The sequence below is a fragment of the Chlorocebus sabaeus genome, chromosome 1 (assembly GCF_047675955.1).
Source record: "Chlorocebus sabaeus isolate Y175 chromosome 1, mChlSab1.0.hap1, whole genome shotgun sequence".
In the NCBI taxonomy this organism is placed as follows: domain Eukaryota; kingdom Metazoa; phylum Chordata; class Mammalia; order Primates; family Cercopithecidae; genus Chlorocebus; species Chlorocebus sabaeus.
In genome coordinates, this window is record NC_132904.1 from 85,104,481 (window position 1) to 85,121,530 (window position 17,050).

Consider the following 17,050-nt stretch of genomic DNA (forward strand, 5'->3'; position numbering starts at 1 on the left):
AAGGGTCTTTCCTATTATGCAAAAGAAATATGGCTCTATCCTGTCCTACTCAGTGGAGAAGCTCTGAAGTCTTCTAAACAGGGTTTAAAACACTTAGATAGTTTCTCTTGTTTGAATTAGTATCTTTTAAACATTATTTCTAATTCCTGACAGAATTTACTCCTTCTACCTTTGGGTCCCTCTGTTTCTCTGTAGGCCTCTATCATGGCACTGTATTGCTTTATTGAACTTACTGTTTCTAATCCTGCCTTCCTTGGGAGACTGAGGGCTTCTCAAAGATTGTTTTTTATCTATCTCTGTATCGCTAGGATCTGGAACAGTTATTGATGCTGCTGAGTAGGCATTCAATGGAAGCTTGATTTAAAACAAACAAAAAAAAGTTGATTTTAGAAAGAAAGCATTTTTTTTCTTATATTTTTAGGACAAAGCATTCTCAGATAAAATCTGGCCATCAAGTCAACAAAGTGAGTAATCTTGTTCACTCTGAAGGCAGTGTGAGTGCCATGAGGTGCTGCCCAACAGATCTCTAATCCACCTGTCCTTCTATATGTTCTTTATTAATCACTGCTGGGCAAGCACTGTGCTAGGCACCAAGGGAGATATAAATGCACCGAAGACAGCATTATATAGTTGTGAAAATGTTACTTATGTACACAAAACAAACCCTATATCCCAAGGGCCTAGCACAGTGGTGGTATTGCTCAGTCCTCAGTCAATGTCTGTGAATAAATAACAAGTGAATAAAGGGTGAGGGATATGTGTGAAATGTATGATATACATAATAAATGCTTCAAGAGTCCAGATGAGGGAAAATCTGTGAGCTGGGTAAATCTGATAGGGTCTGATTGAGGTGTCCTAGCCTTGGAAGATGAGTAGGATCTGGAGGGATAGAAGGAAAAGGTGGAGGACTCTAAGGAAAGAGAAATAGCATGAACATCACTTCATGCAGACTAATAATGCCTGAAGAATATAAAAGCCATTGGAAATGATGAAAGCTCTGAAAACAATTGAAGTATATTGGAATTCACACAAATGAACCAGTTTTCTAGGCATATTGTAATTTGGCCAGTGAATGTGGGGAGACCAGCAGTTGTTTTAGCAGACAGCCAAAGTGGGCCCTCATGACAATGCTAATTAAAGCAAACTTAATTAGTTAATTAAAACAGAAGTGACAAATGGCAGTTTCTAAATTTCAGTTAAAGGTGGAGGCAACACTAATGATTCTGCCACCTGACTAGAATCCCAAGGGAGGGTTTTGCCTTCTGAGAAAATTTGTAACTTTGAGCTATAGGTCTCTGTCATCAATTTAGCCATGAAAGGCCCGTTGCATTTTAGAACCTCAGTTCCATGTGCCTGGAAATTCTGAATCTTGCAGAGCTAGAACTTTAGATTCATCAGATTCAATGCTTTATTTAGGTCAGAACTGGCCTTGTGTTCATTTGTCAATTTGCAGCTGAAGCGAAAGCCTTAAACGGAAGCCTCGCATTATCTGCTTGACAATGATTTGATGCTGCACCATGTTGTGCTGGAAATTAGTGTCTAGATCCAAAATGTTAATCACAGGGACCTCTATACATTGATGGCATAAATAGCATGTTTCCATATAAAAAAATCTGTAGTGACTCATTTCCATTTAAATAAAAATCTCCCTTTGCTATTTCTGTGAATTGAATGACTGACTCCGAGCACTTTTCTATTTGTGCTCTAGGTTGAGCTAATTTAACTTCGCAGAAAATTGCTGGATCTGTTAGAATTACCTCTGTTATCTCCTTAGGTGCTCAGAGAGCTCAAAGTGATTCTTTCTCCATGATGAGAGGTGGAAATTTGCTTCGTCTAGCCCCCTTCTCACTAAAGATACGAACTACTCTTCAGGCCCCATAAACATGTCTTCTTTTGGGTCTATGATGATGTTCTCCAAAGTAAGTTCTTTGGAGCATCAGTTCTTCAGAATGTTAGGAGGTTTACTTGGAAAAAAAATGGTCTTGTGTATACATTTGCAAAATGATTAGAAAAAGTCAACAAATGGATGATAGGTTTCTACAGTGCAAGATTTCTCAGTGTTTATCTCCAATAAGAGAATAGAATTTTGGCACCTTTTTGACCAAATAATTTCTTTTTCATGGAGCTATTTAATTTTTCAAAGAATACACTAATTTTCCAAAGAAAACAGTCCATATATGCTCAGCTCTAGTAATCATCAGCTAAGACCTTAATTTAAAAACTGCTACATTACTCTTAGTCATGAGACAGTAGGCAAGTCTTCTCACCGTGCAGGACCTCAAATTCCTCATCTGAAAAATGGGAGGATTGTTGCTTCAACTTGCAGTATTTTGTGACAATTAGAAATGTTAGACTAGTTATACATATGAAAAGTTCTGTAAGGTGGCAGAACATAATAGGTAGGTAATAAAGGAACCATTTTGAGGGACTACTCTGATTTGAAACTTTTTTCCAATCTCCTACTTCATGCTCTACTTCATCTTCTTTCCTCTTCTTTTCCCTCTTCTCTGTTCCACTGCTCTTCCTTCTATGACAACTACCACCGTGACTACTACTAGGTGCTAACATTTTAGGCACTGTGCACTGGATTGTCTAACGAACACCTGACACCCCCTTTTCTCTTTCCACTTCCATATTCTGTTATATTAGATAGTTTGGGTCAGTGTGACACAAGGGCAATTCTTATGGGACTCTGAGAAGACTTTTGTTTTCCCTAATGAAAGTACACAATGTGTGGAACCATGACAACTATATTACAATCATTAGTAAAAGGCCTAGAGAATGGCAGACGTGTTTGCCTTTGCATCACTGAACCAAAACCTGAAGCAATCCCCCTCCACAATTTTTATAACACGAGTAAAATGAACCCCAAAGAGTCTAAGTGTTTGAAAATAGGCTTTCTACTACTTGCAGACACAATTCTAAAAGGTCGAGGTAGCATTTATTGAATACTTTCTACATGCTGGTACTATACACTTAATGCATATTACCTCATTTACTACTCAAAATAGGAATTATTATCTACCATTTTACAGTTGAGAAAACAGACAAAAGTACCTTATTCAAATTCATAGCTGAATTGAAATCCAGGTGTGGTTCCAAAGCCAGAATTCTAAACTAGTATGCTGTCTTTGCATTTTCCATCTCTGTACATACACCTTTCCAGGAGCCTGTCCTAACTTTCAGAGACATAGTTACCATAACCATAGATATTATGATATTCTTCACTTTGAGGTACACAATTAGTATCCTTTTTAAGATAGAGAGCCTTTATCATCTGCCATTCCATGTGGAAGGGACACACACAGACCCCATCCAGAAATAGAGGGCATACCCAGTCTCAGATTATAGTAGCCTGTTTCTTCATACACCAGACAGAGGACAGCAGAACAGGGCTGGGCCCAGTATGGTAGATGCTTCTCCACCAAAGACCTACATCCAGAGATTTAATTTACCTATTTAAGCCCACCTGACATCCCAAGAGGTGGGCTCAATGGCATATTAAAATTTTCACGCCTGAGAAGCACAACTCATGGAAGTGATTTGGAAGAACATGTAAAAATATTAGAAACACCTGAATTTATTTGTTTCCCATTAGTTAAGTTGAAGTGTGGCAAACCATGTGTTATACACTGGCTTTTATAAACTAATTATCAAATGGGAGCTGAATCCCTGCATAAAAGGCTATATCTATATCCTACGATGTAATAAATGTGCTGAACATCTTGATTTTGTATCACAGAGAAGAATTATTTAGTTTTGGAGCTCACCGAAGCTATAGAGGAAAAAAATTTTAGTTTGCATCTCTTTCTAATGACTGTGGGTTAAAAAGGAGAGCAGATATCAGATGCATGTGATACAAAGAATTACAGCTTTCCCTGCGCCTTTTTCTTATCCATATCAAAAGTAGGTTCTAGCTTGAATATTCGGGTTGATGGCAATAAAAGGAGTCTCCATATAATCAGACTATAGCCTGTCTCAGCCATAATCACATAGACAGACCAAGATTTGCCAAGATTGCAGAAAGAAGACCAAACACTTGCCAAAGGTCTCTTCTTACCGTCTTTCAGATTCTAACATCTAAATGCACAAATTGCAAAACTGTAAAAAACTACATGGCCCTGTAGGAAAAACAAGTTAAAACATTGCAACAAAAATCTTTAGAATTTCCGTTTTCTAGTGGTTGGCACTATCAGTAAAATTTGTTGCTTTTGTTTGTCCCTTTGTTTATTAAATTAGAAACAAAATAGTTTAAAATATTTATTGAACATTACTAGAGAAACATTATAACTATAGCAAAGCATGGGATCAGTGATCCAATTCTAGAGCAGAGATTGATGACCACAGGAGTGAGAGAGATATCTGTAATGTAGGGCACTGTTGTCTTAATCTTATAAAAGTTAATAGGACAACTAGGCAGTAAGAGTGTGCACATTTGAAGACAAGCAAAAAAGTACCTACCACATTGCTACCATCCCAAATTCATTCAACAAACATATCAAAAATCATTATTGAGCACTTCTATGTGCCAAGCACCCTTCAAGGTAGAGGTAGGTATTGGAGGCACAGTGATGAGCAAGATAAAGAAGACCTCCACCCCTAAGGAGCTTGCTCTGCTTAAATTGGAATATAGGATGTGCTATACAGAATGGCAAGGAGCTGGACAACATAAAGATCAAGATGCCCTGGAAAACTCAGACTGTATAATCAATGTCTCCATAGGTTCGTGCTGCCGTTTATAATGCTCTCTTTGTTATTAAGATCATCTAGATTGTGTATTTGGTACAGTAACTTTCATGAGTCAAAGAAGACTGACAGTGGTTAACTTAGTTAATCAAATACTTAAGTTAATCAAATACTAAAGAAGTGCTTACTGTGTGGCAGACACTATACACATGTTAACTGATTCAGTTCTCACAACCAGTCCATGAAGTATGCATTTCTTTATCTCCATTTTTCAGAGGAAGAAATCAAGACATAGAGAGGTTAAGTGAATTGGCCTAAGGTTCTGCACTTGGTAAGTCATGCTGCCGGTATTTAATCCTAGTGCTCTCTAGCACTATATTGTGCTACCTTCATTAAAGTGCCTACTATGTGCCAGCCTTTATACATATCATCTCCTTCACTTTTTACAATCCAGTTTGTCAGATGGTAAAAATAACGTACAGAGAGAGGAAGTAGCAGTGGTGGTGTTCAAACCCAAAACAATCTGGCGAGGCCAGTGTTCTCTGCCACCACTCCCATGCTGTCTCCCTAAGGAGCTTTCTCTAGTGAGTTTTTTAGGTGCTCAGACATAGACTCACAATTCTCTCCCTCCATCAATATGCTTGTTTTATATACTCGTCTTTCCTGGGAGATTCTGTTTACAGATTGGACTTGAAGAAAAGCTGATAAAACAAAAGTTTGAAAAATAAATTTTCTTAGCCAAATGGAAAGGCTGATCTTGCAGAAATTTCAGAAAAAGAATGGTTTGTAGAGGAGTCAGGAAGGCAGCTGGAAAATAGGCCAGCAGGTTAGATATATGAAAGGCCTGCTGTGTACAGACTGTGACATAGCCAGGATTTATTGAAGAAGAAGACACGAACTACAGTTTAATTGAATGTCTTGTACAATGTACGTAGAAAGAGATGAGAAGTGTAAAGCAAGTAGAAAAGAGTTGAAAGAGGTAAGGGTACAAGTTAATAATGTAAACGAATTGGACCTCGTGGATAAAATTCAACTCTCCTCTGAGTTATTTTCAAACCTCAGCAGACAGTATCTTTACCATCATAGTAAGTCATGCTTTGAAGATTTAGGGCTGACAGAAAAGTAGGACTTTATGCAGGCTAAGTGATGGTATAGGAGAATAGTTCAAGCAATGTTATTTAGATATGTAGCTTCCATTTGAAAGCTACGTATCTTCCATTTATTTATCTAGGTTTTAGAAATACTGTTAAATTTCAGAAGAGTTAGCAGGACTGATGTCTTGACCAGCTCTTTTGATGTGTACTTCTTAAATAGAGGTGATCTTTAGTCCCAATTATCAACAATCGGTGTTACCTTTTTGGTACTTCAACATTTTTCCCAAGCCACTGATAACATGACCTTGTCTTTTGAAGTGCTTTGGGATCATTTATCACATAAGGAAGTTCCTAACATGGGGGGAAATCATTGGCTTTTGGCTCTAGATTCTTTTCAGATTGAAATGGTCGAATAACTACTACCTGTGATATTGAACTTGGAGTGAGATGAGACTACACACAAAAAAGAACTGGGAAACTAGTTGTTTTAATATGCAAAGTCATTTAGTTGTTTTGTCCTTTTCAGCTGCTTAGACATCTCCCAAAGATTTCATCTTGCCCATTAAGAACTAAAATATAAATCTTACATTCTTGTGCCTCTATTGGATGGGCATTTAAGCACTCTTCTGGCTTGAATAGGTTTAGGCTCATGCAAGTGCAGTCCGATGTGTAGAGTTCTTGGCATTCTGCTCTCAGTATAATCTTTGTTAGTAATATATTTTGACTCTGTTCTGGTGAGCTAGAATTTAACCCACAATGTAACTCTGTCCCCTCAGAACTCAAGGGCCCTTGCCTTGGCTTTGTGACCTAACTCTGCTCTGTCTCACCTCTCAACCTTACTCCCCATATGCTGTAACTCTGCTTTATTAGAGATTTTGACTCCCTGTTTCTAGACTTGGCCTAAGTAACTTGACCCACATCCCATTAACCCCATAAATACCATTTTATGAGAAGGTCCATGCCCTAAGGCACCCTGCCTCCCATGGTTTCATTTACTCAGATTTCTCCCATTTAAAAGACCCAGGAAACACATGCCTCTGCTTCAGCTGTAGGGGCCAGCGCCCCTCTAAGCCCCCACAACTTTTACCTTAAGGTTTCCCCAGAGGAGCCCCTTCTCTTCCACAGGTTGACTAGGCTGCTGGATCTGCTGGCTGCGGAGGATGACTTGCCATCCCCTACATGCATGCGCACCACAGTAGATGTGGTGAAGGCGCTGCGCACATTTCTCTCTGGTTTGGCCAGGATGATGTACACCTTCGGCACAAACATGCAGCCTAGGGCCACTGTGGCACTGAGGCTGACCGAGAAACACATGGTGATGATTTTGTAGTTGCTGCCAAAGTAGATTGGTACAAAAGCTAGCCATATAATGCAGGTTGTGTACATTGTGAAGGCGATATACTTGGCCTCGTTGAAGTTAGCTGGAACATTTCTGGTCTTGAATGCATAGAAGGTGCAGCTCAAAATCAACAATCCATTGTATCCAAGTGGAGTGACAACTCCTAAGTTGGTGGTGTTACAGATCAGGTAGACTTCTCGAATGCTTGGGTAGTCATGCATTATGTCAGGAGGCTCCATTATAAAGAGGGCAACAATGATGCCCAACTGGATGCATATGAGAATGAAAGCAATCACTAGCTGGGCACAGGCACTCATGAATCTGGGCTTTTTGGTACAGATCTTCTTCTTGCTGCCAGCCAGGATCCTTGCAATACGGTTGGTCTTCGTTACAAGGGCTGAGTAGCTCATGGCTGGGGACAGACCAATGCCAATTCTCTGAAGGTAGCAGTAAATCTGTTTGGGCTTTGCAATGAGGCAGAAGGTACATAAGTAGCCCAGGCAGATGCCAGCAAGGATAATGTAGCAGAGTTCCCTGCTCGAGGACTTGACTACTGGTGTATCCCGGTAAATGATGAAGACTACAGTAACAAACAGGGTGGCTAGGAGGCCAAGGCAGGCAAACACCACAGCTGCAATGGGTTCAGGGTCACCCCATCGAAGATACTGTACTGGAATCAAATCACAACCTGCAGAGACACAAACACATATTGTAAAGGAGGAAGAGATGTTGACTTGGGTCACATATCCCTAAGTTACAAGCAACTGTTTATGATCATTTCAGTTTGTTCCCCATCTACTTTTCTAATTTCAGAATCTCATGCTACTCATTGTTTTATGTATTTATTCAGAAAATTTTAATGATGATAATACTGAACACATACTGGTCTGCGATAGGAACTATTCTAGGTTCTGAGAAGAAATAATGAAGAACATGTTTCCTGCCCTCATAAAAAAAATCAATGGCCTTTTAAACAATTGTAACTGTGATAAGGTTTATGAAGAGTTATAATATGGGTTCTAAGCAGTCTCTGGAAGCAGCAAAGACCTCCTACAATAGGAATTAGCAAATAAATGTATTGGTTTGATGGAGCTGGGAATTTCATGGGCTTGGCAAACTTACAGTTAGACTATGTTAACTGTAAGGAAGAGAGGCATGAAAGGAAGCCACTGTGTGATAGTGCAACAAGTGGCCTAAGATGAGGCTGGGAGGTAGGCAGGAAGGGGATCTTGGAGTTTAGACAGTCCTAGATCAGTAGGAAGTTATTCTGAGGATCTATGTAGAGCAATGACAGGATCAGGGGTGTGTGTGTGTGTGTGTGTGTGTGTGTGTGTGTCTTAAACATTTCTTTGATTGCTATGTGGGTTTTGGATGAGATAAAGGTGTGGACACATTTAAGACTTATTTTAGAGCCATATAAAGTGTTTGAATGGATGTGGGAGTGTGTGAAAAGTGAAAAAGGTCTGAAATATGACCAACACTAGTAAAAGACATTTCAGAGAATCGTGTGGTTTAGAAGTTTTACAGGATTCTGTTAAAAAAAAAAAAAAAGGAGGATATTCATTTTTATAAGAAAACTGACCCCAAAGGCAAACAATTGGCACGCAAGAGAAGTGCACCACTCTCAAAATCATTCCTTACTTATGACATGCAGTTTTTAAATTATTTCTTGATTATATAGCAGAAAAACAGCGATAGAATACAGCATCATTTGGATTATCTGTCCTTTACAATTTTTTAGGACAGTGGTTCTCAAAGTTGGCTACACACTAGAATCACCAAGAATATACACACACACACACAGACATACACACATACACACATACACACACACACATATATATAAAATCCTGAGACCTGGGTGTCCCATTGGTTGAGCTTCTGACTTAATTTGTCTGAGTGTTACCTGGGCATCAGAATTTTTTAACAATACTGTAAGTGCCTCTAATGTGCAACCAAAGTTGAGAACCATTGTTCTAGGAGGATCATTCTTGTCACTTAGACTTTTAAAGAAAATAGAATTGAGATAGCTTCACTGAGTAAGTAGGAAAGGAGGCAAGTAATCTGGAGCATTGGACATTTGAGGAATATAGCAGAAATGACTAATTTCATGTCAATATCTATTCTCCCCTTCATTCTCAGCAACAGACCTCTAATTTCATTTGCGATGGTAAAGGCATCAGTTACAATACTACATTTTGCGTCAATCATTGCTGTGAGATGTGGCATATGAGTAGTAGGTTTTAGCCAATAACATGTAAACAGAGGATTCCTAAAAGGAAAGTGACTCATGGTAGAAAGTAACATTTTTCCCTTATTTACTTTCTTCTTCTGCTGTCTGGCATATAAACCTGATGGCTAGAGCTCCAGCAGTTGTTTTGGACTTTAAGGTAACTTGAAGGACAGAACATGTGTTCTGGATTTGGAAGAGATAAATAGATGGGGCTCCACTCCCTGAGAACCATGGACCCCCCACTACCTGTGGACTATGTATATCCACATCTTCTTTGTTTAAGCTTCCTTTATTTATTTATTTTCTTGATCTATGCAGGGAAACCAAATCCTTATTGATAAGGAGTAAAGTTTCCTATTAACTTGTCCTAGCCCATGATAAAGGGTGTTGCAGTCAGTGGCTTTGAATATCAATGTTTACTGGGAGGCAGGGGAGGCAACAACAGGTAATGACAGCAAGGAAGCATGTAGTTCTTTCAAAATATTCCTAAGGGTAGCTTCGTTGTGAAAAGGGAAGGGAAAGGAAGAAGGAAGGGAAAGAGAAGTGGAAGGGGAAGGGGAAAGGGAATGGAGGGGAAGGGGGAAGGAAGGAGAAGGGAAGGGGAAAGGGAGGGGAAGGGGAAGGGGAAATGGAAGGGAAGGGAATTCTTCCCCTTATTTCTGCCCTGCTGCTGCTTTGCTTTAAGATCTCACATTTCGGAAAGTACTGTTAGTACTACAATTAAAGTCATAATGGGTTTAATAGGAGTTATGAGCTAGCCTGGGATTCTCAGCACACTTTGCAAAATGTTTCTATGGGAAAATGTATTCTTACTCTAAATAATTGTGCATTTAATATCGAAACAAAGGGCTTTAAATTTTAAAAAATTGTGGATAACTCAGACTAAATACAACTAAATACGAAACAGTTGTGTTATATGACCTCATTAAATATAAAAATACATATCTCATTGCTAATTAATATGCCTATATCCATATTTATAGTCATCTACATTCCCATGTGCTTCCTATACAGTTGGAATTCAACCTCTGATACTTTAGTATGCCATAGAGTTTAGGCTTATATTTACAAGTTTGCTCCTTGGAGAGGCTATTTTACAAAAGAAAGTATTAATCATATATATACATATATATGTGTATATACATATATATATAAATATATATTTTTTGAGACATAGCCTTGCTTTGTTGCCCAGGCTAGAGTGCAGTGGTGTGATCTCGGCTCATTGCAACCTCTGCCTCCTGAGTTCAGGTGATTCTTGTGCCTCAGCCGCCTGACTAGCTGGGATCATAGGTACGCCCAGCTAATGTTTTTGTATTTTTAGTAGAGACGGGGTTTCACCATGTTGGCCAGGCTGGTCGAACTCCTTGCCTCGAGTGATCCACCTGCTTTGGCCTCTCAAAGTGCTGGGATTACAGGCATGAACCACTGTGCCTATCCCATTCCTATCTTTATTATTTCATAATAGTTCATTTATAGCAATGATTTAACAATAAAATTTATTAAACATATAGAGGTCTGTTTCTACTGCTAGGTCATAAGCTACTAATGTCTATAGCAATTTACTTATATAAGAAATGTTATGTTTGTATATAGGGCAGGAATCTTTTAGGTAAAAAAAGAATGAGCTGGAAAAAGTAATAAAACACTTCAGTTTTACCCTATTTTTTCCTACTGTTCTGCTAAATCTTAATTGTTTTCATCTTAATGTAATTAGCAGTTTAATTTATAAATACTTTGCATAGAATAACATTTACTACTATTTTTATCAGATATATTTTTGAACTCTTCATGTTCAGCTAATTAACATCTGTGTGAAACTAAAGAAAACTCTAGATATATGTGTTAAAAATGTACATGAGGCTTGCCTCTAATGTGATGTAATTATTTTCACAAATCTATCAGAATTTATATATTTAAATGAATGTTTCTGTTATTTAATGTAAACCATTTAGAAAGTCTTACATTTAGTTTGATGCCACCATTGCAAAAAAATACTGTTGTAACTATTCTCTAAGAATAGCAAATTGGACTCTGATTAAAGGGTTATAATCACTGAATCTTAGGATTGAATAAGATCTTAGGGTTTCCAAAAAATGGATGTGTATCACAATCACTTGGGAAGCATACAAAACTATAACTCACGAGTCTAAACTCAGAAGATTTTGAGTCAGTACATTGTGGTGGGGCAAACGAAACTTATTTTGAATAAGCAACTTCAGTGATGCTCTATTAGTCTTTAGTGCTTGGTTTGCAATTCAACCTTAGAGATTATCAAGCCAAATTCTTACCCATTGTGCAAATGCTTTATATGCTAACTCCAAGACGTAATCATCCTAACTTTACTTAAGGCTTTTTATAAAATATATCGTCTCAAGGGTAGGACTGGTGGTGGCGGTGGGGAGATAGATTGAAAAGGCAGAAAGTTGTGATGGCAAGTGGAGACTGGAAATGAAGAAATCAGTCAGAAGACTATCACAAGGAGACAGGGATGATAAAAGCAAAAACTAAGTCACTGTACTAGAGAAAACAATTAGTTGGTAAAGATATTTCAGAACTGGAATTGAAAGAAATTATGAAGAAGATAGAAGAATCAAGAAGAAAGGCTTTGTAGCTGATAGCAGTACTATTAACTAAGATGAGGTCTTAGGAAGCAAAGGGTCACATTTCATGGGAATGATATCTAGTTCCAGTTTGAGCATGCTGTTTGTGCTGAGTCTGACCTAGTGAGCTTTGACAAGCTATCAGTGTGGAAGTTACAGCTTTAGGAATCATCTGTTTATAAAAGCTGAAAATAAGAGACATGGAAATAAACACAAGTGATGAGGAAATTCTTAGATGTGGATGAGAGCGGAGCCTAGCAGTCTGGTGTAACACCAATACTAAGGAATGAGAGAGAGAGATAATATGTCAGGGAAGATGTAACATCAGACAGAAGGAAGGAAGTGTATCAGAAGCCAAAGGAAAGTGTTAAGTGGATGGCCCACCACAGTCCCCTCTAACAATATCAGTTTTGTTTTACTTTTTAAAATTCTTATCCAAATAGCTTGCACGAAGCTTCAAGTTTCAGGTCCACAGGTGTCTCTTCTGATATTAGATAATTATGGTTTTTTTTCCTTCACTAGTATTAGATTTATTTCTTTTGAATAAGGAATGTTGTACTTTCTAACATGAAACAAAGTCTTCCAAATCTCAGAATCTTGGAATAATGCTAACCTTATTATGATATAAATTTAAATTCTCAGTGATAACTACCCCTACTATGTGCACTGTTGTACAAATATCTGTGTATTTATTGTTCCTAACTTCCTTATTTTCTTCTAATCACTGGGCATTTTTACCATCAATGGTTTTATTTTTTATCCTTGTTTCAACCTTACTGTAATGGCAAGTTACTGGAAGTGTATCTAGAGGATACCTAAGAGTCTAAAGTGCATATAATGTATAGTTTTATTATGAGTTTAATCAATTTAGCATATTTATTATATTTTAAATTAAATAATCTTGATCATGTGAGTGAAATTCCTTCCTAACAAGCATATTGCAGTTTCTCTGGTTCTCAGAAAATGCACAATATTATATTATTTTCTAGAAGTGCAGTTGAAACATGGATTAGAAAACTGCGGTCCATTTTCTGATAACATCTATTTAGGTAGCTATTCACTTTTCATTTTTCTTCCCTTTTATACTTGATTCATAAGTCTGTGGTTCTCTTGTATAATCCATCGTTTCATAGTTTGAACTGACATACATTGAAAATACAAGTTTTTCTTTTTTTAAAGAGGGAAAGTGAGCTGCCAAAACTATATTGTCCACATTCATTCTATTACTTCACTAATGTGTTTCCCATAAGTCTAATAGCAGAATGGATGATCTACTGATTTTCTGGACCCCTTAAAATGATGTGACTGCTCATTTACAGCTGGCACTCATGCTTAGTGTTTGGTTGTTAGTTTTGCAGTATTAATATTCCTGTAGTTACTAGTTTCTAGACTGCTGCATTATTCAAACCCTGTTCCTAGTGTTTCTTCAGGGAGAGATGCCTGATGTTCTGTAAGTTGGGCTCAACAGGAGCTCCTTACCAAGCTCCTACATTCCTGTATATTTTGGATAAAAGAAATTGCTACTTAGAATCTCTGAGAATAAGATGTATGTGCCCTCAGCTGCTGGTTAGGTCATTTCAGGCATACAATCAGAGGGAAGATATAAGATAGATTATAAAAAACGGATCTATTAGAACTAATACGGGGATACAGAACTGACAAGGGGCTGTTGTGGGTTTCCCCTTTGATATGCGAGCATAGATCTGCCCAGAGTACAAGGTGTTAACTGGTAACTAACAATATCATGCCTGCTTCCCATCTATTTAACCAATACGTCATCTTTTTGCCTTTCCTTCTTTCTTTACCTCTCTGGATTTGGATCTCATGGATGTTGAACCGGGATCGCAGGGTGATACAGAATCAGAATTCTTTCTGTAGTGTTCATATCCCTGATCCTTTAATATTTTTTCTTTATTTAGCCTGAGCTAAGGTTTTTCATCACTTCCATAATTCAGAGAATTTGAAGTGATGGGTGTCTGTGTGTGACGTGAGACATTGAGGAAACTCATTTCTCTCTGTAGCACTGACTGTATTTATAATCCATTTTGTGGTAGGGGGAGTTTGATTGATTATATCATTAAAGTCTGTCTTCTCTACTTGACTAGAAGCACCCTGATGATAGGGAGTTTGTCTCTTTTGCACACAAATGGGTCCTCAGTACTGAGCATAGTGCCTCACTCATGTGGTTAATACAGCAATTCATAAATTAATATATTTTCTATACAATTAAATACAGAATTCTAATTCTAGGGCATGGATAAGTCATTCTCAAAAAATGTTTGTGTTGCCTTTAGAAGTCCCAAGTCACAGAACTATTATGTACTGTTTTAGATAGAAGTCTAAAATCAGTTCACTACACCTGAATTTGAGTCTAGTTTCTGGAACCCAAAGAAGGCAAAACTAGATAAGCAGCTCAAAAACTTACTTCCGCCTAGGGATGTGACATGTTTCATGTTAGAAATATTCCTTGTGGGCAGGTGTGGTGGCTCACACCTGTAATCCCAGCACTTTGGGAGGCTGAGGCAGGCGGATCACAAGGTCAGAAGTTCAAGACAAACCTGGCCAATATGGTGAAACTCCATCTCTACTAAAAATATAAAAATTAACCGGGCATGGTGGCAGGTACCTGTAGTCCCAGCTTCTTGGGAGACTGAGGCAGGAGAATCACTTGAACCCGGGAGATGGAGGTTGCAGTGAGTCGAGATCGCACCACTGCACTCCAGCCTGGGTGACAGAGTGAGACTCCATCTCAGAGAAAAAGAAATATTCCTCATGCTGACTAGTCATTTGGGACATTTTTAATGACTGATTGATTAATCTAAATTTTGAGTAATTCATTGGATCTGGGAAGTATGTATAGAGGAAAGAATGAGACAGTAACCAGTAAAGTCATTCTTTAAAAAGTGCCATCCAACTATTAAGGTTAGATAGATGTACTTTTCTTAAGAAGGTTGTTAATCGTAACTTTTGTTTTTCTTTTTTTTTTTTTTTTTTTTTTTAGTTTAGGATAGGAAAAAAATAGAAAAGTTCCCAAGTTTTCTTCAAGGAAGGCATATTCTATAGTTGATTGATTTTTACCATTACCTTAGCATGAAACAAAACATGGCATGATCGCTTTCTCCAATAAAAATATAGTCTTTATCCAAGGTGTTAGGCAAGTTTTATTGGTAACTGCCCCAATAGGAAGCTGCCATATTCCTCTTTATGTCAGTATCAAAAAACAAAAAACAAACAAAAAAAAACCAAAAAAAACCCCAAAAGAGACTAACATTTATTGAATGCTTACTATGTGTCAGGTGCTATCCCAGAAATTTCATGTAATCTTCACTATAAAAAATGAGGTAAATATCATTATTGCTATTCTTCAGAGGGGGCACTATGAAGTTTAATTAGATATGTTAACTTTCTGGGACTGAGATTAAAACTCTGTGGTTATCTACTAACTTATTTAGTTATTTTATTAATTTTATCTTTGCTACATCAGGGGAGGCAACTTGGTCAATTACTCCTCTGAAAGAAGTCCTGAGTCTATTTAGTAGGAAACAGAATCATGATTAATTAACAATGTCTACATGGGCAAGGTGGGGCTAGTTGTGGCATAAATATTTGATAGCTTTATCTTAACATAAATCCATTCTTCCTCTTGAGAAATCTCATTGGTTCAAACCCTTCAGCAAGATTTTCATTCTGGGCTATGTGTCCTGAGAGTTGCTGGCCGGAGACACTGATTGATCAGTTGTTTTTCTTGGGTTCCTAAAGTTTTCTAAGCATAGAACATGTTGTGAATGATCATTCATGGGACATTCCCAACTTTGCTACAGAGTAGACTCATAGCCATCCATTTGTCACTGGACCTAGCCTATTCCCCATCCTTCAAGGTTTATTATACATCTCGTTTTAGATTCCCATAATAGAATTCCTTCACAGAGCTGAAAATTCAGAGTTATAGTTTTTATTTCTGTTTTGTTTTATTGGTTATATTTTATAGAGGAATTTGAAATTGTGTGCAAAGATTTCTTTTATAATTAAGACATAAAGAATGATTTAATAGTACTGCAGAGTACTAAAGGGAAATGTGATCACAGATGCACATTTGTAGGGAATAGCTTTGAAAAATATGACTTCCGGTCATACCACACATGAATAAGAATGGAAAAACGCAGCATGTGAATTTAAATAATAAGCTGTGCTAACTGGAACAATTCCCTCTCTTTCTACTTTTCTCCTGTCCCTTTTCACTAGCTAACTTCTCCTTATTCTTCTATTTTCCAGATTCTCTTTAATGATTACGACTTTTCTGATTGCCTGAGCCTGACTGACAGGTTCCTTTCATGTGGTCAAACAGCTCCCTGGGCCTGTACCCGTCATAGCACTTGCATTCATACTAATTGTGTATTAGTATTGTCTCTTTGATATGGTAGATTGAGCAATTTGAGAGCAGGAGACTGTTTCTTTGCTTATTGTTGTATTTCTAGTGCTAGTCCTAGTACCTGGCACACAATAGGCAGTTAAATAAGTTGAATGAATGAACGCGTGATTAACAAAGAAGAGGGCAAGTAAAGAATAAGGAGACATACACTTCATTTTCAGTTTGCACACAAATATTTCCTACTAATACGAGCCTTTTACTCTGTGTCTCAAGTTTTTCATACATGAAATGAAAATAACACAGACTTCTCTTATCTATAATTAGGGTTTTAATCTGGAGAAACCCTTGTAGAAGAATTCACAGACGAGAAATTAAAGACGAATGACCTGAAAAAGGTCAGTGAAACGATTTCTTAGAAATAAATTTATAAAATGCTTACAGTTGTTTTTGTATTTTATTGAAATAAAATACTAAACTCATCATTTTAAAACCTATAGAGTATCAGTGGAATTTTACACACGTAATAGGAGCTATAATTTGGGTTTTACGATTCATTTCTATTTACCTTTGCTAGCTTGCCAGACCCTTGTCAAGATCCCTTTCCTACAGTTTTAGTCAGACTCATAAAATTGCTTATTTTGCAAATAAGCTGCATACTAAAAAGCACTTTCCTCCTGTAGCTGGTCTTCCATCCAAATGTTCAATAGCTTTCTGATTTTATGATTC

At 37.5% G+C, this 17,050-nt stretch overlaps 1 protein-coding gene across 4 annotated transcripts in view; it reads right to left on the reverse strand.

Annotated features, from left to right (window-relative positions):
* GRM5 (glutamate metabotropic receptor 5) overlaps positions 1-17,050 on the reverse strand; it is a 564,924-nt gene that overhangs the window by 56,222 nt on the left and 491,652 nt on the right. For all 4 annotated transcript variants that reach the window (XM_008020463.3, XM_008020459.3, XM_008020464.3 and 1 more), the window contains exon 8: positions 6,868-7,807. In XM_008020463.3, coding sequence (XP_008018654.1) covers positions 6,868-7,807 — 940 coding nt within the window. The remainder of the gene's footprint in view (positions 1-6,867; positions 7,808-17,050) is intronic.